Source organism: Salvelinus fontinalis, chromosome 17, assembly GCF_029448725.1.
Source record: "Salvelinus fontinalis isolate EN_2023a chromosome 17, ASM2944872v1, whole genome shotgun sequence".
NCBI lineage: Eukaryota > Metazoa > Chordata > Actinopteri > Salmoniformes > Salmonidae > Salvelinus > Salvelinus fontinalis.
The window spans coordinates 7,857,233-7,885,014 of NC_074681.1; the positions used below are offsets into that span (position 1 = coordinate 7,857,233).

At 47.3% G+C, this 27,782-nt stretch overlaps 1 protein-coding gene across 1 annotated transcript in view; it reads left to right on the plus strand.

The window, feature by feature from the left end:
• Positions 1 to 27,775, plus strand: part of LOC129813664 (MAP kinase-interacting serine/threonine-protein kinase 2-like) — a 64,572-nt gene extending 36,797 nt beyond the window's left edge. Inside the window, exons 6-12 of the mRNA XM_055866052.1 lie at positions 1,192 to 1,271; positions 1,380 to 1,453; positions 2,617 to 2,777; positions 3,967 to 4,062; positions 16,515 to 16,709; positions 17,456 to 17,620; positions 18,280 to 27,775. Of these exons, the coding sequence (XP_055722027.1) occupies positions 1,192 to 1,271; positions 1,380 to 1,453; positions 2,617 to 2,777; positions 3,967 to 4,062; positions 16,515 to 16,709; positions 17,456 to 17,620; positions 18,280 to 18,669 (1,161 nt within the window). The 3' untranslated portion in view covers positions 18,670 to 27,775. The remainder of the gene's footprint in view (positions 1 to 1,191; positions 1,272 to 1,379; positions 1,454 to 2,616; positions 2,778 to 3,966; positions 4,063 to 16,514; positions 16,710 to 17,455; positions 17,621 to 18,279) is intronic.
• Positions 27,776 to 27,782: the final 7 nt, after the last annotated feature.

The following is a 27,782-nucleotide window of genomic DNA, read 5'->3' on the forward strand; positions in this document are numbered from 1 at the left end:
TTACTGGCCCAACGCTCTAACCACTAGGCCACCTGCTGGTTACTGGCCAAATGCTCTAACCACTAGGCTACCTGCTGGTTACTGGCCCAACGCTCTAACCACTAGGCTCCCTGCCTCCCCCCTCTAACCACTAGGCTACCTGCTGGTTACTGGCCCAACGCTCTAACCACTAGGCTACCTGCTGGTTACTGGCCCAACGCTCTAACCACTAGGCTCCCTGCCCCCCCCCTCTAACCACTAGGCTCCCTGCCTCCCCCCTCTAACCACTAGGCTCCCTGCCTCCCCCCTCTAACCACTAGGCTCCCTGCCTCCCCCCTCTAACCACTAGGCTCCCTGCTGGTTACTAGTCCAACGCTCTAACCACTAGGCTACCTGCTGGTTACTAGTCCAACGCTCTAACCATTAGGCTACCTGCTGGTTACTAGTCCAACGCTCTAACCACTAGGCTACCTGCTGGTTACTGGCCCAACGCTCTAACCACTAGGCTCCCTGCCTCCCCCCTCTAACCACTAGGCTCCCTGCCTCCCCCCTCTAACCACTAGGCTCCCTGCCTCCCCCCCTCTAACCACTAGGCTCCCTGCCTCCCCCCTCTAACCACTAGGCTCCCTGCTTCCCCCCCTCTAACCACTAGGCTCCCTGCAGCTGCTTAGGTCCGGTTTCCTTCTGATGCTAAATGCAGCTGGTCAGGGGAGGCCACCATGTCTTCCACTAATTGATGTGTGGAGTCAGCGCTATGGGACCGGTGGCGTTTTCCCAATTCATTGTTAACAAGGTGGTGTTTGAGTCAGTCATGGGGTAGGCCCGGAAGACGGAGAATTATTCACCGTCTGTAACCAGTGGAACTGCCATTTAAGTGATCAATAAAGTAGCAAACACAGTGATTTTTAAATTGATTTTATTTAATTAATATTGTAATATTTTAGTTTTTCCTGTAATTTTCCTAGTATTTCATTTTTCAATGGTCAATAGAACAGGGACCAGAGTAATTCAAGATAGTCTGAAACATATTTATATACATTTGAAGCTGGCATTTCTTTGGGGGAGAACCCTGCACTAATGATAGACTTTCTAGACACAGTAGGATTGGCTCTGCTTGGCTGAAATCATTCCTTCAATAAGAGCAAATTATTCTCTAATATGAAAATGACTAATGAATAACACACATCGTTCAATCTTGTTGTGATTGTCCAGATCGTGGAGAAGCGTGCGGGTCTCAGCCGGAGCCGAGTCTTCAGGGAAGTGGAGATTCTTTATCAATGCCAGGGACACAGGTACAGCAGCCCCACAGAGCGGGTAGCATGGACCGCTGACATTCACTACTGTATAGATATAGACATTACCTTTAACACTGTTGATAACGATTCCTCTCCTGTCCACAGAAACATTCTGGAGCTGGTTGAGTTCTTTGAGGAAGAAGACAAATTCTACTTGGTTTTTGAGAAACTAAGAGGAGGTTAGTGGATAATAATCTTCCTTGCAAACTCTCCCGTCCATAGAAAATGATGGTTCAAACTCTCCCGTCCGTAGAGAACGATGGTCCAAACTCTCCCGTCCATAGAGAACGATGGTCCAAACTCTCCCGTCCGTAGAGAATGATGGTCCAAACTCTCCCGTCCATAGAGAATGATGGTTCAAACTCTCCCGTCCATAGAGAACGATGGTCCAAACTCTCCCGTCCGTAGAGAACGATGGTCCAAACTCTCCCGTCCATAGAGAATGATGGTTCAAACTCTCCCGTCCATAGAGAATGATGGTCTAAACTCTCCCGTCCATAGAGAATGATGGTCCAAACTCTCCCGTCCATAGAGAATGATGGTCTAAACTCTCCCGTCCATAGAGAATGATGGTCTAAACTCTCCCGTCCATAGAGAATGATGGTTCAAACTCTCCCGTCCATAGAGAATGATGGTCCAAACTCTCCCGTCCATAGAGAATGATGGTCCAAACTCTCCCGTCCGTAGAGAACGATGGTCCAAACTCTCCCGTCCATAGAGAACGATGGTCCAAACTCTCCCGTCCATAGAGAATGATGGTCCAAACTCTCCCGTCCGTAGAGAACGATGGTCCAAACTCTCCCGTCCATAGAGAACGATGGTCCAAACTCTCCCGTCCGTAGAGAATGATGGTCCAAACTCTCCCGTCCATAGAGAATGATGGTTCAAACTCTCCCGTCCATAGAGAACGATGGTCCAAACTCTCCCGTCCGTAGAGAACGATGGTCCAAACTCTCCCGTCCATAGAGAATGATGGTTCAAACTCTCCCGTCCATAGAGAATGATGGTCTAAACTCTCCCGTCCATAGAGAATGATGGTCCAAACTCTCCCGTCCATAGAGAACGATGGTCCAAACTCTCCCGTCCATAGAGAATGATGGTTCAAACTCTCCCGTCCATAGAGAATGATGGTTCAAACTCTCCCGTCCATAGAGAATGATGGTCCAAACTCTCCCGTCCATAGAGAATGGTCAGTCAGTATTATATCAGAAGATGCACCAACTTGAGGCAGTGTTTTCATTAGGAGTTAACTATGTTTCACTCCATATCAACCTCTCCGTTCTCTCTCCTCCTGCAGGGTCAGTGTTAACTATGTTTTTCTCTGTCCTCTCTCCTCCTGCAGGGTCAGTGTTGACCCACATCCACCGTCGACAACACTTCAGTGAGCAGGAGGCCAGTTATGTGGTGCAGGACATCGCCAGCGCTCTAAACTACCTCCACAACAAGGGCATGGCGCACAGGGACCTGAAGCCTGAAAATATCCTGTGTGAGCACGGAGACCGGGTGAGTCAGAGTGCACGTGAACACTCCTCCCACCGTCAGTCACAGGCTCCTGACGGGGACGAAGGAGAGACAGAGTTGAGCCCAGTCTAAAATACTAGTGGTAGAACTTTAAATCCCATCATTCAGGCCCTGAAAACACAGAGCATGGTGATTAGGTGAGTCAGAGTGCACGTGAACACTCCTCCCACCGTCAGTCACTGATGGGGACGAAGGAGAGCCAGAGTTGAGCCCAGTCTAAAACACAGAGCGTGGTGATTGGCTGAGTCAGGGTGCACGTGACATGCACGCCAAACACGTCACAAGCACTCCGTAAACAGGCATAGAGTTATACAGGACAGACAGAGTTCAATGAAAATTCCACTAAATGTTTATATTTTTGCTGTTTGTTTCATTAGTCCACTGTTGATACAGTTCCTAAATGTTTTGCATGTCAGCAATCAAGTTTTCCCACATGTAAAACGTTCAAAATACAAAAACACAGCCAGTATTATGCGTTTTGCACGAGCAGTGAGACTTTAAATCTGTTCACTCAGACCTTAACCTTGATAGTTAGATAGTTATTACCCAACATTACTTATCTCATATGTATATACCGTACTCTATACCATGTACTGCATCTTGCCTATGCCGTTCTGTACCATCACTCATTCATATATCTTTATGTACATATTCTTTATCCCTTTACACTTGTGTGTGTATAAGGTAGTAGTTGTGGAATTGTTAGGTTAGATTACTTGTTGGTTATTACTGCATTGTCGGGAACTAGAAGCACAAGCATTTCGCTACACTCGCATTAACATCTGCTAACCATGTGACCATTAACATCTGCTAACCATGTGACCAATAACATCTGCTAACCATGTGACCATTAACATCTGCTAACCATGTGACCAATAACATCTGCTAACCATGTGACCATTAACATCTGCTAACCATGTGACCATTAACATCTGCTAACCATGTGACCAATACAATGTGATTTGATTTGGTAAATAGAATAATGGTTGGTTACATGTTACTATGACACGATGAGGATAACTTCATTACGATGTAGAAAAGCTTGGCTGTAGTTTTAGTGATGTGTATTATCTGGGTTACCTGACTGTGGCCTACTTTAGTTGATTGCTGTGGATAAGAAGGTCAAGTCAAGTGGTCTAATTGACCGAGCTGCTGTGTGTTTACCTCCTAGATGTCACCAGTGAAGATCTGTGATTTTGACCTGGGCAGTGGCATCAGACTGAACAGTGACAGCTCCCCTATCTCTACTCCTGGACTCATCACTCCGGTGAGTCCTCATAATGTTCAGACCTCTCTGTTGATCCACTTCTCCCATCTCTCTCTGCGTCTGTCAAATGCACTGTTGTATTCATCAGGTGTGGACTAACAGTGAAATGCTTGGTAAACAACAGCTTTATTATCTAAATGGTGAAAGTGTGTGGGTGACAGGGAGAAACTAGATGGTGCAGTTTGAGGCCGTGTGGCAGAGAGCGATGTGGTCGTATTGTTTATAAAAATATATATATTTTTAGCTAGCCACAGCAGTCCGCTAGGTAGCTGTTTAGCTATCAAGCTAATTTGTGGACCAGCTTGCTCCTTACCTCATTGGGTTTTCCCTCGGCAGGCAGGGAGAAAGTGATATGTGTTGGTATGAATTACAGCTGTAGTTATGTCTAGTCAGTAAATGCCTCAGGAAAACTTATTTTAAAACTTGGAAACAGCTGAGTGCGTTTCAGAAAGGGAATAGAAAGCCTCTCCTTGTTTCAGAAAGGGAATAGTTCTCCTCTCCTTGTTTCAGGAAGAGAATAGATCTCCTCTCCTTGTTTCAGGAAGAGAATAGATCTCCTCTCCTTGTTTCAGAAAGGGAATAGTTCTCCTCTCCTTGTTTCAGGAAGAGAATAGTTCTCCTCTCCTTGTTTCAGAAAGGGAATAGTTCTCCTCTCCTTGTTTCAGGAAGAGAATAGTTCTCCTCTCCTTGTTTCAGGAAGAGAATAGTTCTCCTCTCCTTGTTTCAGGAAGAGAATAGATATCCTCTCCTTGCTCATCACTTGTCTTAGGGCTGAGAACCAGCCACGATCATGTTGATTTAGGGCTGAGAACCAGCCACGATCATGTTGATTTAGGGCTGAGAACCAGCCACGATCATGTTGATTTAGTGCTGAGCACCAGCCACGATCACGTTGATTTAGGGCTGAGAACCAGCCACGATCATGTTGATTTAGGGCTGAGAACCAGCCACGATCATGTTGATTTAGGGCTGAGAACCAGCCACGATCATGTTGATTTAGGGCTGAGAACCAGCCACGATCATGTTGATTTAGGGCTGAGAACCAGCCACGATCACGTTGATTTAGGGCTGAGAACCAGCCACGATCACGTTGATTTAGGGCTGAGAACCAGCCACGATCACGTTGATTTAGGGCTGAGAACCAGCCACGATCACGTTGATTTAGGGCTGAGAACCAGCCACGATCACGTTGATTTAGGGCTGAGAACCAGCCACGATCACGTTGATTTAGGGCTGAGCACCAGCCACGATCACGTTGATTTAGGGCTGAGCACCAGCCACGATCACGTTGATTTAGGGCTGAGCACCAGCCACGATCACGTTGATTTAGGGCTGAGCACCAGCCACGATCACGTTGATTTAGGGCTGAGCACCAGCCACGATCACGTTGATTTAGGGCTGAGCACCAGCCACGATCACGTTGATTTAGGGCTGAGCACCAGCCACGATCACGTTGATTTAGGGCTGAGCACCAGCCACAATCACGTTGATTTAGGGCTGAGCACCAGCCACGATCACGTTGATTTAGGGCTGAGCACCAGCCACGATCACGTTGATTTAGGGCTGAGCACCCGCCACGATCACGTTGATTTAGGGCTGAGCACCAGCCACGATCACGTTGATTTAGGGCTGAGCACCAGCCACGATCACGTTGATTTAGGGCTGAGCACCAGCCACGATCACGTTGATTTAGGGCTGAGCACCAGCCACGATCACGTTGATTTAGGGCTGAGCACCAGCCACGATCACGTTGATTTAGGGCTGAGCACCAGCCACGATCACGTTGATTTAGGGCTGGGCACCAGCCACGATCACGTTGATTTAGGGCTGGGCACCAGCCACGATCACGTTGGTTTAGGGCTGGGCACCAGCCACGATCACGTTGGTTTAGGGCTGAGCACCAGCCACGATCACGTTGGTTTAGGGCTGAGAACCAGCCACGATCACGTTGATTTAGGCCTGAGAACCAGCCACGATCATGTTGATAGCCAGAAACTGGTCATCTACTTATAAATCAGCCTCAGTGGTCTAAATGGCTTTTTAAAGGCTTATCAGTTCTAGTAGCAAGCCAACATCGAAGTGACATAAACAAAATATGCAGCAGCGTTGTTTAAGTGAGTCATGTCTATATTTATCAATCAGCTCCTGCATTCTCCTCCTCTGCTACACATACAGGAACACTAGCTCAGCTTGTTATATATACAGACAGCACGGTGACCTACAGGCTTTTTAGGTTTTCTAAAGCCTAGATTCTCCTCCACAGCAGCCCTGACCTCTGGGCCCCTAATAATATATACAATGTGCCTTCAGACCACGCAGTTCGGTGTCATTCTGTATCTATATGTAACAATCAGCCTTTCCCTGTAACATGGCCGGGTCTCTAGGCTTTCCCTGTAACGTCGCCGTATCTCTAGGCTTTCCCTGTAACATGGCCGGGTCGCTAGGCTTTCCCTGTAACGTCGCCGGTTCTCTAGGCTTTCCCTGTAACGTCGCCGGTTCTCTAGGCTTTCCCTGTAACGTCGCCCCCTCTACCCTCTGTCTAAGCCTGGAGGAGAGGGAGGTGTAACCTCTGTCTGGAGGAGAGGGAGGTGTAACCTCTGTCTGGAGGAGAGGGAGGTGTAACCTCTGTCTGGAGGAGAGGGAGGTGTAACCTCTGTCTGGAGGAGAGGGAGGTGTAACCTCTGTCTGGAGGAGAGGGAGGTGTAACCTCTGTCTGGAGGAGAGGGAGGTGTAACCTCTGTCTGGAGGAGAGGGAGGTGTAACCTCTGTCTGGAGGAGAGGGAGGTGTAACCTCTGTCTGGAGGAGAGGGAGGTGTAACCTCTGTCTGGAGGAGAGGGAGGTGTAACCTCTGTCTGGAGGAGAGGGAGGTGTAACCTCTGTCTGGAGGAGAGGGAGGTGTAACCTCTGTCTGGAGGAGAGGGAGGTGTAACCTCTGTCTGGAGGAGAGGGAGGTGTAACCTCTGTCTGGAGGAGAGGGAGGTGTAACCTCTGTCTGGAGGAGAGGGAGGTGTAACCTCTGTCTGGAGGAGAGGGAGGTGTAACCTCTGTCTGGAGGAGAGGGAGGTGTAACCTCTGCGTCTGGAGGAGAGGGAGGTGTAACCTCTGCGTCTGGAGGAGAGGGAGGTGTAACCTCTGCGTCTGGAGGAGAGGGAGGTGTAACCTCTGCGTCTGGAGGAGAGGGAGGTGTAACCTCTGCGTCTGGAGGAGAGGGAGGTGTAACCTCTGCGTCTGGAGGAGAGGGAGGTGTAACCTCTGCGTCTGGAGGAGAGGGAGGTGTAACCTCTGCGTCTGGAGGAGAGGGAGGTGCAACCTCTGCGTCTGGAGGAGAGGGAGGTGCAACCTCTGCGTCTGGAGGAGAGGGAGGTGCAACCTCTGCGTCTGGAGGAGAGGGAGGTGCAACCTCTGCGTCTGGAGGAGAGGGAGGTGCAACCTCTGCGTCTGGAGGAGAGGGAGGTGCAACCTCTGCGTCTGGAGGAGAGGGAGGTGCAACCTCTGCGTCTGGAGGAGAGGGAGGTGCAACCTCTGCGTCTGGAGGAGAGGGAGGTGCAACCTCTGCGTCTGGAGGAGAGGGAGGTGCAACCTCTGCGTCTGGAGGAGAGGGAGGTGCAACCTCTGCGTCTGGAGGAGAGGGAGGTGCAACCTCTGCGTCTGGAGGAGAGGGAGGTGCAACCTCTGCGTCTGGAGGAGAGGGAGGTGCAACCTCTGCGTCTGGAGGAGAGGGAGGTGCAACCTCTGCGTCTGGAGGAGAGGGAGGTGCAACCTCTGCGTCTGGAGGAGAGGGAGGTGCAACCTCTGCGTCTGGAGGAGAGGGAGGTGCAACCTCTGCGTCTGGAGGAGAGGGAGGTGCAACCTCTGCGTCTGGAGGAGAGGGAGGTGCAACCTCTGCGTCTGGAGGAGAGGGAGGTGCAACCTCTGCGTCTGGAGGAGAGGGAGGTGCAACCTCTGCGTCTGGAGGAGAGGGAGGTGCAACCTCTGCGTCTGGAGGAGAGGGAGGTGCAACCTCTGCGTCTGGAGGAGAGGGAGGTGCAACCTCTGCGTCTGGAGGAGAGGGAGGTGCAACCTCTGCGTCTGGAGGAGAGGGAGGTGCAACCTCTGCGTCTGGAGGAGAGGGAGGTGCAACCTCTGCGTCTGGAGGAGAGGGAGGTGCAACCTCTGCGTCTGGAGGAGAGGGAGGTGCAACCTCTGCGTCTGGAGGAGAGGGAGGTGCAACCTCTGCGTCTGGAGGAGAGGGAGGTGCAACCTCTGCGTCTGGAGGAGAGGGAGGTGCAACCTCTGCGTCTGGAGGAGAGGGAGGTGCAACCTCTGCGTCTGGAGGAGAGGGAGGTGCAACCTCTGCGTCTGGAGGAGAGGGAGGTGCAACCTCTGCGTCTGGAGGAGAGGGAGGTGCAACCTCTGCGTCTGGAGGAGAGGGAGGTGCAACCTCTGCGTCTGGAGGAGAGGGAGGTGCAACCTCTGCGTCTGGAGGAGAGGGAGGTGCAACCTCTGCGTCTGGAGGAGAGGGAGGTGCAACCTCTGCGTCTGGAGGAGAGGGAGGTGCAACCTCTGCGTCTGGAGGAGAGGGAGGTGCAACCTCTGCGTCTGGAGGAGAGGGAGGTGCAACCTCTGCGTCTGGAGGAGAGGGAGGTGCAACCTCTGCGTCTGGAGGAGAGGGAGGTGCAACCTCTGCGTCTGGAGGAGAGGGAGGTGCAACCTCTGCGTCTGGAGGAGAGGGAGGTGCAACCTCTGCGTCTGGAGGAGAGGGAGGTGCAACCTCTGCGTCTGGAGGAGAGGGAGGTGCAACCTCTGCGTCTGGAGGAGAGGGAGGTGCAACCTCTGCGTCTGGAGGAGAGGGAGGTGCAACCTCTGCGTCTGGAGGAGAGGGAGGTGCAACCTCTGCGTCTGGAGGAGAGGGAGGTGCAACCTCTGCGTCTGGAGGAGAGGGAGGTGCAACCTCTGCGTCTGGAGGAGAGGGAGGTGCAACCTCTGCGTCTGGAGGAGAGGGAGGTGCAACCTCTGCGTCTGGAGGAGAGGGAGGTGCAACCTCTGCGTCTGGAGGAGAGGGAGGTGCAACCTCTGCGTCTGGAGGAGAGGGAGGTGCAACCTCTGCGTCTGGAGGAGAGGGAGGTGCAACCTCTGCGTCTGGAGGAGAGGGAGGTGCAACCTCTGCGTCTGGAGGAGAGGGAGGTGCAACCTCTGCGTCTGGAGGAGAGGGAGGTGCAACCTCTGCGTCTGGAGGAGAGGGAGGTGCAACCTCTGCGTCTGGAGGAGAGGGAGGTGCAACCTCTGCGTCTGGAGGAGAGGGAGGTGCAACCTCTGCGTCTGGAGGAGAGGGAGGTGTTTTTTCACCACATCTAAATTAAACTGTTCCTTCCCTATTGCCTGGAGACTTTAAGAATGTCCCCAGAGAAAGCAGGTGTGCTGGATATTTTTGTTTTTGTCCACCAGATACCAAAAACTGTGGAATCACTCTGGCATGGGGGTTACATCTAGCTAACCACCCTCCATCCCCTACTCTCTTCTGTCCCTCTTTCCTCCCTTCATTTCTAGCAGAATCCATATTTTTTCTCTCCTGCTGTTACAAAACCAGTTCTGGGCTGCATTCCAAGGCCCCTACCATAATGTAGAAACCACATTTTGATTGGCTGGGCCAGCGGGAGGGAGTGGGCGTGTCAGCTGATCTGTAATTATTTTTTTTACCACATGGATTTGGTTCAGAATCTGTGTTCCAAATGGCACCCTATTCACTATAGGCCCTGGTCAAAAGTAGTGCATTATTTAGGGAATAGTGTTCCATTTGGGACGAATCCAGTCACAGGACAGATTCTAGAGTGTAGTGTACAAGCAGGATATTACTGTTGTGGATTCTAGAGTGTAGTGTACAGGCAGGATATTACTGTTGTGGATTCTAGAGTGTAGTGTACAGGCAGGATATTACTGTTGTGGATTCTAGAGTGTAGTGTACAGGCAGGATATTACTGTTGTGGATTCTAGAGTGTAGTGTACAGGCAGGATATTACTGTTGTGGATTCTAGAGTGTAGTGTACAGGCAGGATATTACTGTTGTGGATTCTAGAGTGTAGTGTACAGGCAGGATATTACTGTTGTGGATTCTAGAGTGTAGTGTACAGGCAGGATATTACTGTTGTGGATTCTAGAGTGTAGTGTACAGGCAGGATATTACTGTTGTGGATTCTAGAGTGTAGTGTACAGGCAGGACTGTTGTGGATTCTAGAGTGTAGTGTACAGGCAGGACTGTTGTGGATTCTAGAGTGTAGTGTACAGGCAGGATATTACTGTTGTGGATTCTAGAGTGTAGTGTACAGGCAGGATATTACTGTTGGACTGTTGTGGATTCTAGAGTGTAGTGTACAGGCAGGATATTACTGTTGGACTGTTGTGGATTCTAGAGTGTAGTGTACAGGCAGGATATTACTGTTGTGGATTCTAGAGTGTAGTGTACAGGCAGGATATTACTGTTGTGGATTCTAGAGTGTAGTGTACAGGCAGGATATTACTGTTGTGGATTCTAGAGTGTAGTGTACAGGCAGGATATTACTGTTGTGGATTCTAGAGTGTAGTGTACAGGCAGGATATTACTGTTGGACAAAGTTGATGCCTGCAGCCAATAGAACTCAACTTCATTTTTTGACGATATATTGCTGTTTGACTCAAGTATCTATTCAAATTCATGTTTTTACTGTAGGTGGCGTTAGCTAGCCCAGGTCAGCTGTACCTGCACCAAAGCAATGGAATTTTTCATCTCATCCTAGAACTATCACAGGGGTTCCAGAACATTCTTGGCCCACAACCACACACAGAGCGCCAGGCATTCCACCATGTTCCAGCAAAGCCAAGAGAGATTAGTGTAATGACAACAGAAACAGGCTTAGTTTCTGCTGTAGTTGTTTTTTTTTGGTTTGTGGTGCCTAGTTTCATGCTCTGGGCCCTGGGGCTCATAGCTAGCTAGGATGTTAGAAGAAGAATCTGCTCCTCCCTTCAGCCCACTGCTAGTGGTTACTGGTTGGAGCCTTTTCCCTCCTGATTCCAGGAGTCCTCCAACCAAGATTTTCAGAAAAACCTTAGGATTTTAGTAACGTTTTGGGAATTACCGCTTTCAAAACACTTAAGTTCCAGAATTTTGCAACCCTAACTCATGGCCTTGATGATTAGTTGAGTCATGTGTCTAAGTGCAGGGCTAGAACAAAAAGTGCATCACTCCCCGAGTGGGGGTCCTGAACAGCTGTTGTGTGGCGGATGGGGGTTCCTGCTTGTCTACTGTCTACCCTCCACGCTGTGGTACTGTGAACAGACAACTGGCCAGGCCTCCCCAGAGGATGCCGTCTCGGTAGAGAATGAAGACCCTGCTTCTGGACACAACACACAGCCTTCTATGGAGAGTTCCTTAGCTTATGGGTTTATAGCTATTCAGGCTAACTAATGCTAGGGGTTTATAGTTATTCAGGCTAACTAATGCTAGGGGTTTATAGCTATTCAGGCTAACTAATGCTAGGGGTTTATAGTTATTCAGGCTAACTAATGCTAGGGGTTTATAGTTATTCAGGCTAACTAATGCTAGGGGTTTATAGTTATTCAGGGTAACTAATGCTAGGGGTTTATAGTTATTCAGGCTAACTAATGCTAGGGGTTTATAGTTATTCAGGCTAACTAATGCTAGGGGTTTATAGTTATTCAGGGTAACTAATGCTAGGGGTTTATAGTTATTCAGGCTAACTAATGCTAGGGGTTTATAGTTATTCAGGGTAACTAATGCTAGGGGTTTATAGTTATTCAGGGTAACTAATGCTAGGGGTTTAGAGTTATTCAGGCTAACTAATGCTAGGGGTTTATAGTTATTCAGGGTAACTAATGCTAGGGGTTTATAGTTATTCAGGCTAACTAATGCTAGGGGTTTATAGCTATTCAGGCTAACTAATGCTAGGGGTTTATAGCTATTCAGGTTAACTAATGCTAGGGGTTTATAGCTATTCAGGTTAACTAATGCTAGGGGTTTATAGCTATTCAGGTTAACTAATGCTAGGGGTTTATAGTTATTCAGGGTAACTAATGCTAGGGGTTTATAGTTATTCAGGTTAACTAATGCTAGGGGTTTATAGCTATTCAGGTTAACTAATGCTAGGGGTTTATAGCTATTCAGGTTAACTAATGCTAGGGGTTTATAGTTATTCAGGGTAACTAATGCTAGGGGTTTAGAGTTATTCAGGCTAACTAATGCTAGGGGTTTAGAGTTAGTTATTCAGGGTAACTAATGCTAGGGGTTTATAGCTATTCAGGTTAACTAATGCTAGGGGTTTATAGTTATTCAGGGTAACTAATGCTAGGGGTTTATAGTTATTCAGGCTAACTAATGCTAGGGGTTTATAGCTATTCAGGCTAACTAATGCTAGGGGTTTATAGCTATTCAGGTTAACTAATGCTAGGGGTTTATAGCTATTCAGGTTAACTAATGCTAGGGGTTTATAGCTATTCAGGTTAACTAATGCTAGGGGGTTATAGTTATTCAGGGTAACTAATGCTAGGGGTTTATAGTTATTCAGGCTAACTAATGCTAGGGGTTTAGAGTTAGTTATTCAGGGTAACTAATGCTAGGGGTTTAGAGTTAGTTATTCAGGCTAACTAATGCTAGGGGTTTAGAGTTAGTTATTCAGGCTAACTAATGCTAGGGGTTTAGAGTTATTCAGGCTAACTAATGCTAGGGGTTTATAGCTATTCAGGGTAACTAATGCTAGGGGTTTATAGCTATTCAGGCTAACTAATGCTAGGGGTTTATAGCTATTCAGGCTAACTAATGCTAGGGGTTTATAGCTATTCAGGCTAACTAATGCTAGGGGTTTATAGCTATTCAGGCTAACTAATGCTAGGGGTTTATAGCTATTCAGGCTAACTAATGCTAGGGGTTTATAGCTATTCAGGCTAACTAATGCTAGGGGTTTATAGCTATTCAGGCTAACTAATGCTAGGGGTTTATAGCTATTCAGGCTAACTAATGCTAGGGGTTTATAACTATTCAGGCTAACTAATGCTAGGGGTTCATAGCTATTCAGGGTAACTAATGCTAGGGGTTTATAGCTATTCAGGGTAACTAATGCTAGGGGTTTATAGCTATTCAGGGTAACTAATGCTAGGGGTTTATAGTTATTCAGTGTAACTAATGCTAGGGGTTTATAGCTATTCAGGTTAACTAATGCTAGGGGTTTATAGTTATTCAGGGTAACTAATGCTAGGGGTTTATAGTTATTCAGGGTAACTAATGCTAGGGGTTTATAGTTATTCAGGGTAACTAATGCTAGGGGTTTATAGTTATTCAGGGTAACTAATGCTAGGGGTTTATAGTTATTCAGGGTAACTAATGCTAGGGGTTTAGAGTTAGTTTTTCAGGGTAACTAATGCTAGGGGTTTAGAGTTAGTTATTCAGGGTAACTAATGCTAAGGGTTTATAGTTATTCAGGCTAACTAATGCTAGGGGTTTATAGTTATTCAGGCTAACTAATGCTAGGGGTTTATAGTTATTCAGGTTAACTAATGCTAGGGGTTTAGAGTTAGTTATTCAGGGTAACTAATGCTAGGGGTTTAGAGTTAGTTATTCAGGGTAACTAATGCTAGGGGTTTATAGTTATTCAGGGTAACTAATGCTAGGGGTTTAGAGTTAGTTATTCAGGGTAACTAATGCTAGGGGTTTAGAGTTATTCAGGTTAACTAATGCTAGGGGTTTATAGTTATTCAGGGTAACTAATGCTAGGGGTTTATAGTTATTCAGGTTAACTAATGCTAGGGGTTTATAGTTATTCAGGTTAACTAATGCTAGGGGTTTATAGTTATTCAGGTTAACTAATGCTAGGGGTTTATAGTTATTCAGGTTAACTAATGCTAGGGGTTTAGAGTTATTCAGGGTAACTAATGCTAGGGGTTTATAGTTATTCAGGGTAACTAATGCTAGGGGTTTATAGTTATTCAGGGTAACTAATGCTAGGGGTTTATAGTTATTCAGGGTAACTAATGCTAGGGGTTTAGAGTTAGTTATTCAGGGTAACTAATGCTAGGGGTTTAGAGTTATTCAGGGTAACTAATGCTAGGGGTTTATAGTTATTCAGGGTAACTAATGCTAGGGGTTTATAGTTATTCAGGGTAACTAATGCTAGGGGTTTATAGTTATTCAGGGTAACTAATGCTAGGGGTTTATAGTTATTCAGGGTAACTAATGCTAGGGGTTTAGAGTTATTCTCTATTCATATTCAGGTGGACTAGTTCACTAGCCAACAAGACCAGTAACGATCAGCAGAATCACTAGCCAACAAGACCAGCAACGGACAGCAGAATCACTAGCCAACAAGACCAGCAACGGACAGCAGAATCACTAGCCAACAAGACCAGCAACGGACAGCAGAATCACTAGCCAACAAGACCAGTAACGAACAGCAGAATCACTAGCCAACAAGATGAGTAACGAACAGCAGAATCACTAGCCAACAAGACCAGTAACGAACAGCAGAATCACTAGCCAACAAGACCAGTAACGGACAGCAGAATCACTAGCCAACAAGACCAGCAACGGACAGCAGAATCACTAGCCAACAAGACCAGCAACGGACAGCAGAATCACTAGCCAACAAGACCAGCAACGGACAGCAGAATTACTTGCCTGTCAATCTACTATCCCCCATCTACTATCCCCACTATGCTAATATGACTAGGATTATCATCAACTAGCGTGGGTTGCTAATATGACTAGGATTATCATCAACTAGCGTGGGTTGCTAATATGACTAGGATTATCATCAACTAGAGTGGGATGCTAATATGCCTAGGATTATCATCAACTAGCATGGGATGCTAATATGGCTAGGATTATCATCAACTAGCACGGGATGCTAATATGACTAGGATTATCATCAACTAGCGTGGGTTGCTAATATAACTAGGATTGTCATCAACTAGCATGGGATGCTAATATAACTAGGATTGTCATCAACTAGCATGGGATGCTAATATAACTAGGATTGTCATCAACTAGCATGGGTTGCTAATATGACTAGGATTATCATCAACTAGCAAGGGTTGCTAATATGACTAGGATTATCATCAACTAGCACGGGATGCTAATATGACTAGGATTATCATCAACTAGCGTGGGTTGCTAATATAACTAGGATTGTCATCAACTAGCATGGGATGCTAATATAACTAGGATTGTCATCAACTAGCATGGGATGCTAATATAACTAGGATTGTCATCAACTAGCATGGGTTGCTAATATGACTAGGATTATCATCAACTAGCATGGGTTGCTAATATGACTAGGATTATCATCAACTAACATGGGTTGCTAATATGACTAGGATTATCAACTAACATGGGTTGCTAATATGACTAGGATTATCAACAACTAGCATGGGTTGCTAATATGACTAGGATTATCATCAACTAGCGTGGGTTGCTAATATGACTAGGATTATCATCAACTAGCGTGGGTTGCTAATATGACTAGGATTATCATCAACTAGCATGGGTTGCTAATATGACTAGGATTATCATCAACTAGCATGGGTTACTAATATGACTAGGATTATCATCAACTAGCATGGGTTGCTAATATGACTAGGATTATCATCAACTAGCGTGGGATGCTAATATGCCTAGGATTATCATCAACTAACATGGGTTGCTAATATGACTAGGATTATCATCAACTAGCGTGGGTTGCTAATATGACTAGGATTATCATCAACTAGCATGGGTTGCTAATATGACTAGGATTATCATCAACTAGCATGGGTTACTAATATGACTAGGATTATCATCAACTAGCATGGGTTACTAATATGACTAGGATTATCATCAACTAGCATGGGTTGCTAATATGACTAGGATTATCATCAACTAGCGTGGGCTGCTAATATGACTAGGATTATCATCAACTAGCGTGGGTTGCTAATATGACTAGGATTATCATCAACTAGCGTGGGTTGCTAATATGACTAGGATTATTGTCAACTAGCGTGGGTTGCTAATATGACTAGGATTATCATCAACTAGCGTGGGTTGCTAATATGACTAGGATTATTGTCAACTAGCGTGGGTTGCTAATATGACTAGGATTATCATCAACTAGCGTGGGTTGCTAATATGACTAGGATTATCGTCAACTAGCGTGGGTTGCTAATATGACTAGGATTATCATCAACTAGCGTGGGTTGCTAATATGACTAGGATTATTGTCAACTAGCGTGGGTTGCTAATATGACTAGGATTATCATAAACTAGCGTGGGTTGCTAATATGACTAGGATTATCATCTTTTTGAGAAGAGACGACAACACCACCGCAACACACCTCTTCTCACCCCTCACCTCTTCTCCTCTTTTCTCCTCACCTGATGTGAAAAGACTCATGTAAAAATAGGTCCCAGTTGTGCTGCGTGTGTAAAAGCAGACATCTGTCTCTGGTCTCTCCCCAGTGTGGTTCAGCAGAGTACATGGCTCCAGAGGTAGTGGAGGCCTTCAGTGAGGAGGCTACGATCTACGATAAGCGCTGTGACCTGTGGAGTCTGGGGGTCATCCTGTACATTATGCTGAGTGGGTATCCTCCCTTCGTAGGGCGCTGTGGCACCAGCTGTGGCTGGGACTGGGGAGAGCCCTGCCAGGAATGCCAGGTAAGATACGAGCTAACACAAACGTATCAATAAGTGCACTTAGTGATCTTACAACCTGCCCGTCACTTAGTGATCTTACAACCTGCCCGTCGCTTAGTGATCTTACAACCTGCCCGTCGCTTAGTGATCTTACAACCTGCCCGTCACTTAGTGATCTTACAACCTGCCCGTCACTTAGTGATCTTACAACCTGCCCGTCACTTAGTGATCTTACAACCTGCCCGTCACTAAGTGATCTTACAACCTGCCCGACACTTAGTGATCTTACAACCTGCCCGTCACTTAGTGATCTTACAACCTGCCCGTCACTTAGTGATCTTACTACCTGCCCGTCACTTAGTGATCTTGCAACCTGCCCGTCACTTAGTGATCTTACAACCTGCCCGTCACTTAGTGATCTTACTACCCGCCCGTCACTTAGTGATCTTACTACCCGCCCGTCACTTAGTGATCTTACTACCCGCCCGTCACTTAGTGATCTTACTACCCGCCCGTCACTTAGTGATCTTACTACCCGCCCGTCACTTAGTGATCTTACTACCCGCCCGTCACTTAGTGATCTTACTACCTGCCCGTCACTTAGTGATATTAAAGCCAGTTTAGCCAGACCAAAAGAACCAACATTTTTTTAAAGAACCTTTCTACAACAGTATGACTTTTGTCACATCTCCAGAACATGGTGTTTGAGAGCATCTTAAGTTCTAGAACTGTCCCCAAACCCAGTCTCTCTTTTGGCTCCTCTCCAGAACATGCTGTTTGAGAGCATCCAGGAGGGGAAGTACGAGTTCCCTGAGAAGGACTGGAAGCAGATCTCCTCTGGAGCTAAAGACCTCATCACCAGACTTCTGGTCAGAGATGCCAAGAACCGCCTCAGTGCAGCTCAGGTCCTGCAGCACCCCTGGGTCCAAGGGGTACGGATCTTATCTGTTTGTGTATCTGTCTCTGTGTCTCTCTGTGTGTCTCTGTTCTTGGGCACAGGCACTATTGTGGTCTACATGAAACACGTAGGTATTACAGACTGGGTCAAGGAGAGGTGAAAATGTCAGTGAATGTCACTTGCCTGTTGGTCAGCACATGCTCTGAGTACGAGTCCTGGTAATCCATCTGGCCCTGAGGCCTTGTGAATGTTAACCTGTTTAAAGGTCTTACTCACATCGGCTATGGAGAGCGAGTTCACAGTCGTCTGGAACAGCTGGTGCTCAAATGCATGGTTCAGTGTTGCTTGCCTCGAATTTAGCTCATCTGGTAGGCACTTGGCAGCTTGTGCCTGGGTTTCCCTTTGTGTAAGCCATGATAGTTTGTAAAGCCTTGCCACATCCAAGGAGCGTCAGAGCCAGCGTAGTAGGATTTGATCTTAGTAGTGTATTGACGCTTTGCCTTTTTGATGGCTCTCATTCTGTCTGGCTCTCTTTCTCTCTCACTCTTTCTTTTGATCTCTCCCTCCATCTCTCAGTTCAGCTCTCTGGTTTTGAACTATAAGATGGAGCAACTTTGACCTCCAATGGAAGGGACAAAAGGTAGCTGCCTAGAATTCATGACCTAATCATTCCGTGTCTGTCTCTTCCCTCAGTGTGCTCCCAACACCGTGCCCTCCAGGCTGAACCACAGAGGCAGCAGAGCCCAGGACCTGACCTTCTTCGCCGGCCAGGCTGTGGCCGTCACCCGCCAGCTAGCTGAGCAGGACGAGAGCGACCGTCAGGAGAGAGAGGACCTCAACGAAGATTCTGAGGAAGAAGGGTCTTTGGGGTCCCTCTCTCTGTCCCCCTCGCCTCACCACATGGCTACCAGCACCACTGCCAGCTGCAGCCTCAGCCCCCAGAGCTCCCTGCGCCCTCTTTCCCCCTTGTCCACTCGGCTGGCCCGGCAAAGGAGGAGAGGGCCCCCCCACACAGGGCCAGTGTGTGCCTCGGAGCTCCGGCAGCTCCTTGCCCCCCTGGTCATCACGGAGGACTGTGCCTGAAACCTCTAATAACCGTTAAACTGACCGACCAACTGCAAACCTGACCTGATAATGGCTCCTGAAAATTCACTGCTCATCTCCTCCTCCCACCTCTTTTCCCCTCTACCCCCTCCAATCATCTTTCTCATCACTAAGCCACGCCTGCAATACCTCAGTGGCTTGGATGATGATGGGGATGTGGTCTTTGCAACACTTAAAGAAGCACATTGACCCTCTGCCTGATTCCGAAGACTCATCTACTCTTGGGTTGGGGGAGGGAGGGGAAAGGGATTTTGAAGGCACAAAAAAAAAGAAACTACCATTGAAACGAGCTCCCACACCAAAGGACTAATGGCTGCTCCTGCTCCACTCAGAGGAGCTGGGGCATCCCACTCTGAATTGAAAACTTCAACCAGCTTCATCAGATATACTAGAGGGGGTATGCTACAAAGTGGGTTCAATGAGTTAGCCAGATAACTTTGATAAGCAAGTCGAAATAGACATTGATTTTATTGTTAATATAAAAAAAATAAAAAAAGCTAAACTTGGATATGTTTTTTGTTTGTTCAATCAATACGACGTGCTGTTTTTTACAAGCTTATCTTTCTACAAAATAAAACGTATCAGAATATGTAGGCACGTTAGCTGGCTAACTCCTTTATAGTATACCCCTCGGGACCTTCCCTCTACTTCAGTCTACGAGAGCGGGATGGCCCACCTATCCAGCTAGCAGCAGTGTTGTAAAGCACTTATCCAAACTGAGACCTTTGTCAGTTTCACTGAGTGGCTCACTCAAACCCTTCCTGCTTGTTGTAGTGGGAGCTCAGGTAGCCTGATAACCGGGCCCGGCCAATAGGCTAGCTAACTCTTTACGAGGTAGCTAGGCTAGCTAACTCTTTACGAGGTAGCTAGGCTAGCTAACTCTTTACGAGGCAGCTAGGCTAGCTAACTCTTTACGAGGCAGCTAGGCTAGCTAACTCTTTACGAGGCAGCTAGGCTAGCTAACTCTTTACGAGGCAGCTAGGCTAGCTAACTCTTTACGAGGTAGCTAGGCTAGCTAACTCTTTACGAGGTAGCTAGGCTAGCTAACTCTTTACGAGGCAGCTAGGCTAGCTAACTCTTTACGAGGCAGCTAGGCTAGCTAACTCTTTACGAGGCAGCTAGGCTAGCTAACTCTTTACGAGGCAGCTAGGCTAGCTAACTCTTTACGAGGCAGCTAGGCTAGCTAACTCTTTACGAGGCAGCTAGGCTAGCTAACTCTTTACGAGGCAGCTAGGCTAGCTAACTCTTTACGAGGCAGCTAGGCTAGCTAACTCTTTACGAGGCAGCTAGGCTAGCTAACTCTTTACGAGGCAGCTAGGCTAGCTCACTCTTTACGAGGCAGCTAGGCTAGCTCACTCTTTACGAGGCAGCTAGGCTAGCTCACTCTTTACGAGGCAGCTAGGCTAGCTAGCTCACTCTTTACGAGGCCGCTAGGCTAGCTAACTCTTTACGAGGCAGCTAGGCTAGCTCACTCTTTACGAGGCAGCTAGGCTAGCTCACTCTTTACGAGGCAGCTAGGCTAGCTCACTCTTTACGAGGCAGCTAGGCTAGCTAGCTCACTCTTTACGAGGCCGCTAGGCTAGCTAGCTCACTCTTTACGAGGCCGCTAGGCTAGCTAGCTCACTCTTTACGAGGCCGCTAGGCTAGCTAGCTCACTCTTTACGAGGCCGCTAGGCTAGCTAACTCACTCTTTACGAGGCCGCTAGGCTAGCTAACTCACTCTTTACGAGGCCGCTAGGCTAGCTAGCTCACTCTTTACGAGGCCGCTAGGCTAGCTCACTCTTTACGAGGCCGCTAGGCTAGCTAGTACCTCATTGCTGGGACTTTACACACCAACACAAAGTCCAAGCAACATCTCACCTGTTATCCTTATTTCTGCCCCTTGAACCACTGCAGTTGTGGTGGTAATACCGATCCATTATCTGAGATCTGAGCAGTTCTGATTGACATGTTGTGCTCACTGACTGGCTGCATATAGGGTGCCGTTTGATGCAGTCATTGTTGCTGACTGTAATAAGGAGACATGGACCCTGCCAAATTAGCCTGAACTCTTAGGGCTGATTCCCCCCCCCCCCCCCCCCCCCCCCCCCGGCCACAGGTTAATCTTAGCCTAGACCTGGACTAAAAATCACTTTCAATGGAGAATCCTTTAAACATGTTTCTTAGTCCAGGACTTGGCTTAATTAATCTGTGTCCGGGGTAACGAGACTTTAATTGGTCTGAACCCAAGAGAGAGTCCCAGCAACGAAGATACTTAAAACTTTAACACAAACTGTTTTCCAGCAGATACCTCAGGACCTAGAAATATATATAGAGAGAGTTGGGGGGGGGGACTTAACCAGCTATCAATACAACTGTTATTGACTCACCAGCTATCAATACAACTGTTATTGACTCACCAGCTATCAATACAACTGTTATTGACTCACCAGCTATCAATACAACTGTTATTGACTCACCAGCTATCAATACAACTGTTATTGACTCACCAGCTATCAGCCAGGTATCAAGAGAACTGTTATTGACTCACCAGCTATCAATACAACTGTTATTGACTCACCAGCTATCAGCCAGGTATCAAGAGAACTGTTATTGACTCACCAGGTATCAATAGAAGTCAAAGGGAGACGAGGGGAGAGAGATCCTCAGTTTTTATTTTCTTCAAATCACACGATCAAAAGAAGATCTACATTCTAAAATCCTAATTAAGTAGTTTTAAAGGCCTTGGTAACACTTGACAATGGTCACAATCTGTCATGTTGATGACAAGTCATTTAATGTATAATCAAGGCCTTGTACTGTGGTTATAACCAGCTGCCCAGATCAGCTTAGTACTGTGGCTATAACCAGCTGCCCAGATCAGCTTAGTACTGTGGTTATAACCAGCTGCCCAGATCAGCTTAGTACTGTGGTTATAACCAGCTGCCCAGATCAGCTTAGTACTGTGGTTATAACCAGCTGCCCAGATCAGCTTAGTACTGTGGCTATAACCAGCTGCCCAGATCAGCTTAGTATTGTGGTTATAACCAGCTGCCCAGATCAGCTTAGTACTGTGGTTATAACCAGCTGCCCAGATCAGCTTAGTACTGTGGTTATAACCAGCTGCCCAGATCAGCTTAGTACTGTGGCTATAACCAGCTGCCCAGATCAGCTTAGTACTGTGGTTATAACCAGCTGCCCAGATCAGCTTAGTACTGTGGTTATAACCAGCTGCCCAGATCAGCTTAGTATTGTGGTTATAACCAGCTGTCCAGATCAGCTTAGTACTGTGGTTATAACCAGCTGCCCAGATCAGCTTAGTACTGTGGTTATAACCAGCTGCCCAGATCAGCTTAGTACTGTGGCTATAACCAGCTGCCCAGCCCAGATCAGCTTAGTACTGTGGTTATAACCAGCTGCCCAGATCAGCTTAGTATTGTGGTTATAACCAGCTGCCCAGATCAGCTTAGTATTGTGGTTATAACCAGCTGCCCAGATCAGCTTAGTATTGTGGCTATAACCAGCTGCCCAGATCAGCTTAGTATTGTGGCTATAACCAGCTGCCCAGATCAGCTTAGTACTGTGGTTATAACCAGCTGCCCAGATCAGCTTAGTACTGTGGTTATAACCAGCTGCCCAGATCAGCTTAGTACTGTGGCTATAACCAGCTGCCCAGATCAGCTTAGTACTGTGGTTATAACCAGCTGCCCAGATCAGCTTAGTACTGTGGTTATAACCAGCTGCCCAGATCAGCTTAGTACTGTGGCTATAACCAGCTTAGCTCCACTTAACTCTTGTATAGGAATGTCACATGTTGCTATAAAATAAGGGTTACTATCGCATGATCTAAAGCAACAACGATTTGTTATTTGAAGTTCTCAACGGTCTCAAAATCTAAAGGAAAGTAATTCTGGGGCCAATTAGGGAAAGCATTCCAAACAACAGATCTTAAAGGATATGACGCAGATGTGAATGATAACCAATACTTTTTATTTCAGGGAGGTTAACTCCCAAAGGCACCATTCTCCCTATATAGTGCACTACTTTAGACCAGGACCATATAGAACCCTATTCCCTATGCAGTGCACTACTTTAGACCAGAGCCCTATAGAACCCTATTTCCTTTGCAGTGCACTACTTTAGACCAGAGCCCTATGGCACCCTATGCAGTGCACTACTTTAGACCAGAGCCCTATGGAACCCTATTCCCTTTGCAGTGCACTACTTTAGATCAGGGCCCTATGGCACCCTATGCAGTGCACTACTTTAGACCAGAGCCCTATGGAACCCTATTCCCTATATAGTGCACTACTTTAGACCAGGGCCCTATGGCACCCTATTCCCTATGCAGTGCACTACTTTAGACCAGGGCCCATAGGGCTCTATGTGCACTATACAGGAAATAGGGTGTCATTTGGGACATTAATCTACTATACTGTGCCAGGCTGCTGTTTCCTCCGGCTGTTAAGCTTCTGTTTCACTGTTGTTTTAAAGTTTCTACATTGTTGATGGAACATAGTGGTTCTGTGTCCCGGTTCTGAGAATAGTTCTGTTATTGAACTCTATGGTTGATGGAACAGACTGGTTCTGTGTCCCGGTTCAGAGAATAGTTCTGTTATTGAACTCTGTGGTTGAGGGAACAGACAGTGGTTCTGTGTCCCGGTTCAGAGAATAGTTCTGTTATTGAACATAGTGGTTCTGTGTCCCGGTTCAGAGAATAGTTCTGTGGTTGATGGAACAGTATGTTGAGGAGGGTGGGGAGCTTAATGAGATGAATATAGTTATTTAACTTCAGTCTATCTTGTTCAGATCAAGCTGTTTGTTTTATAGTTTTTCTTTGTGCTGGTAACGTCGTTGAATAATTGTGTGTCGCAGAAATCTAGCGTAGTGCCATCTTAAGCCAAATCCATCCGTTAGTTTAGACTTTTGTTTTAGACTAAATGTCTGAATGTGGACAACAAAATTAATCTCTACTACAGTACGTCTGGGAAGACCCTAGTAAACACCGCCACACAGGTTCTGCTCTAACATAGATCAGTCGAGCCTTTCATGATAGATGGCAGTATGTTGACCAGAGCCTGTCAGGATAGATGGCTCTATGTTGACCTGTCAGGATAGATGGCAGTATGTTGACCAGAGCCTGTCAGGATAGATGGCAGTATGTTGACCAGAGCCTGTCAGGATAGATGGCAGTATGTTGACCAGAGCCTGTCAGGATAGATGGCAGTATGTTGACCAGAGCCTGTCAGGATAGATGGCAGTATGTTGACCAGAGCCTGTCAGGATAGATGGCAGTATGTTGACCTGTCAGGATAGATGGCAGTATGTTGACCAGAGCCTGTCAGGATAGATGGCAGTATGTTGACCAGAGCCTGTCAGGATAGATGGCAGTATGTTGACCTGTCAGGATAGATGGCAGTGTGTTGACCAGAGCCTGTCAGGATAGATGGCAGTGTGTTGACCAGAGCCTGTCAGGATAGATGGCAGTATGTTGACCTGTCAGGATAGATGGCTGTATGTTGACCAGAGCCTGTCAGGATAGATGGCAGTGTGTTGACCTGTCATGATAGATGGCAGTATGTTGACCTGTCAGGATAGATGGCTGTGTGTTGACCAGAGCCTGTCAGGATAGATGGTTGTATGGTGACCAGAGCCTGTCAGGATAGATGGCAGTGTGTTGACCAGAGCCTGTCAGGATAGATGGCAGTATGTTGACCAGAGCCTGTCAGGATAGATGGCAGTGTGTTGACCAGAGCCTGTCAGGATAGATGGCAGTATGTTGACCAGAGCCTGTCAGGATAGATGGCTGTATGTTGACCAGAGCCTGTCAGGATAGATGGCTGTATGTTGACCAGAGCCTGTCAGGATAGATGGCAGTATGTTGGCCAGAGCCTGTCAGGATAGATGGCAGTATGTTGACCTGTCAGGATAGATGGCAGTGTGTTGACCAGAGCCTGTCAGGATAGATGGCAGTGTGTTGACCAGAGCCTGTCAGGATAGATGGCTGTATGTTGACCAGAGCCTGTCAGGATAGATGGCAGTGTGTTGACCTGTCAGGATAGATGGCAGTATGTTGACCAGAGCCTGTCAGGATAGATGGCAGTATGTTGACCAGAGCCTGTCAGGATAGATGGCTGTATGTTGACCAGAGCCTGTCAGGATAGATGGCTGTATGTTGACCAGAGCCTGTCAGGATAGATGGCAGTATGTTGGCCAGAGCCTGTCAGGATAGATGGCAGTATGTTGACCTGTCAGGATAGATGGCAGTGTGTTGACCAGAGCCTGTCAGGATAGATGGCAGTGTGTTGACCAGAGCCTGTCAGGATAGATGGCAGTATGTTGACCAGAGCCTGTCAGGATAGATGGCAGTATGTTGACCAGAGCCTGTCAGGATAGATGGCAGTGTGTTGACCAGAGCCTGTCAGGATAGATGGCAGTATGTTGACCAGAGCCTGTCAGGATAGATGGCAGTATGTTGACCAGAGCCTGTCAGGATAGATGGCAGTGTGTTGACCAGAGCCTGTCAGGATAGATGGCAGTATGTTGACCAGAGCCTGTCAGGATAGATGGCAGTGTGTTGACCAGAGCCTGTCAGGATAGATGGCAGTATGTTGACCAGAGCCTGTCAGGATAGATGGCAGTATGTTGACCAGAGCCTGTCAGGATAGATGGCAGTATGTTGACCTGTCAGGATAGATGGCAGTATGTTGACCAGAGCCTGTCAGGATAGATGGCTGTGTGTTGACCAGAGCCTGTCAGGATAGATGGCTGTATGTTGACCAGAGCCTGTCAGGATAGATGGCAGTATGTTGACCAGAGCCTGTCAGGATAGATGGCAGTGTGTTGACCAGAGCCTGTCAGGATAGATGGCAGTATGTTGACCAGAGCCTGTCAGGATAGATGGCAGTATGTTGACCAGAGCCTGTCAGGATAGATGGCAGTATGTTGACCTGTCAGGATAGATGGCAGTATGTTGACCTGTCAGGATAGATGGCAGTATGTTGACCAGAGCCTGTCAGGATAGATGGCTGTATGTTGACCAGAGCCTGTCAGGATAGATGGCAGTATGTTGACCAGAGCCTGCCAGGATAGATGGCAGTATGTTGACCTGTCAGGATAGATGGCAGTATGTTGACCAGAGCCTGTCAGGATAGATGGCAGTATGTTGACCAGAGCCTGTCAGGATAGATGGCAGTATGTTGACCTGTCAGGATAGATGGCAGTATGTTGACCAGAGCCTGTCAGGATAGATGGCTGTGTGTTGACCAGAGCCTGTCAGGATAGATGGCAGTATGTTGACCTGTCAGGATAGATGGCAGTGTGTTGACCAGAGCCTGTCAGGATAGATGGCAGTATGTTGACCAGAGCCTGTCAGGATAGATGGCAGTATGTTGACCTGTCAGGATAGATGGCAGTATGTTGACCAGAGCCTGTCAGGATAGATGGCAGTGTGTTGACCTGTCAGGATAGATGGCAGTATGTTGACCAGAGCCTGTCAGGATAGATGGCAGTATGTTGACCAGAGCCTGTCAGGATAGATGGCAGTATGTTGACCAGAGCCTGTCAGGATAGATGGCAGTGTGTTGACCAGAGCCTGTCAGGATAGATGGCAGTGTGTTGACCAGAGCCTGTCAGGATAGATGGCAGTATGTTGACCAGAGCCTGTCAGGATAGATGGCAGTGTGTTGACCAGAGCCTGTCAGGATAGATGGCAGTATGTTGACCAGAGCCTGTCAGGATAGATGGCAGTATGTTGACCTGTCAGGATAGATGGCAGTATGTTGACCCTGAAAAGTAGAACTGACCTCTGAGCCCTGAGAAGTATGTCCCATTGGAGTCCCCATACAGAGAAAGGCCCAAGTATATTTTTGCTATGATATGCATCATATTCCTAACTCCGACTCTATTTTTCTAACGTGTGGGTAGGCTCATGTAAAGCCCGTGTTCAGATGAAACATGATGAAGCCGTGTGTTTTTAATAATAATATGGTATAATTCAGTTCATGTTGCTAAGATACACCCTCACTGTTCTCAGTCAGTGACAGCCTGCCCGATGGGTAGCCTGAAATCCAGGATGTGTTAACATTCCACTCCTTGCCACTGTTAGGCATGACAAGCATTGGCAAGGAGTGGAATGTTAGCACAAATATTACTGTATTTCAGGCTACGTGGCTGTCAGGCTGTTAGAAACCGTTCAAAACCACAAATAGTGTCAGAATGAATGTGAAACACTTTTAAATAATGTGATTTACTTTTGAACAAGTCCCTGAAAAATTAACGCCTTGATTCAATTGAACCTGCATTCATTATTTCCATCTGAAAATGGAACTAGCAAATCTATCCAGATATTTTTTTTTTTTTTTTACTTTCTTTTGGCACAAAGTATTTTTGGTTCTGACCCTCACTGACATTCTGTTGAGCTGTTGTGGCCCCCCAGTCTGAGTTGAGTTGTGGCCCCCCAGTCTGTTGAGTTGAGTTGAGTTGTGGCCCCCCAGTCTGTTCTGTTGAGTTGAGTTGTGGCCCCCCCAGTCTGTTCTGTTGAGTTGTGGCCCCCCCAGTCTGTTCTGCGGCTCGTCGGTCATTCTGATCTCTGTTTGGTCCACTGTGTGCTTGGTCCACTGTGTGCTTGGTCCACTGTGTCCTTGGTCCACTGTGTGCTTGGTCCACTGTGTCCTTGGTCCACTGTGTGCTTGGTCCACTGTGTGCTTGGTCCACTGTGTCCTTGGTCCACTGTGTCCTTGGTCCACTGTGTGCTTGGTCCACTGTGTGCTTGGTCCACTGTGTGCTTGGTCCACTGTGTGCTTGGTCCACTGTGTGCTTGGTCCACTGTGTGCTTGGTCCACTGTGTGCTTGGTCCACTGTGTGCTTGGTCCACTGTGTGCTTGGTCCACTGTGTGCTTGGTCCACTCAGCAGCCTGTAGACTCATGTGGGGGAGGGAATGAAAATCCAACTGCAAAGCAGCGGAACAATGGATGGCAAAAAGCACTTTATGTCATGACAGACCTCTACTCAAACCATTTTCTCTAAGCCGTTGCAAAACAATTTTGTATTGTACAATTCTTTTTGGGGGGGGAAATTGAAATAAATTTAATCCACAGAATAAAAGATTGTC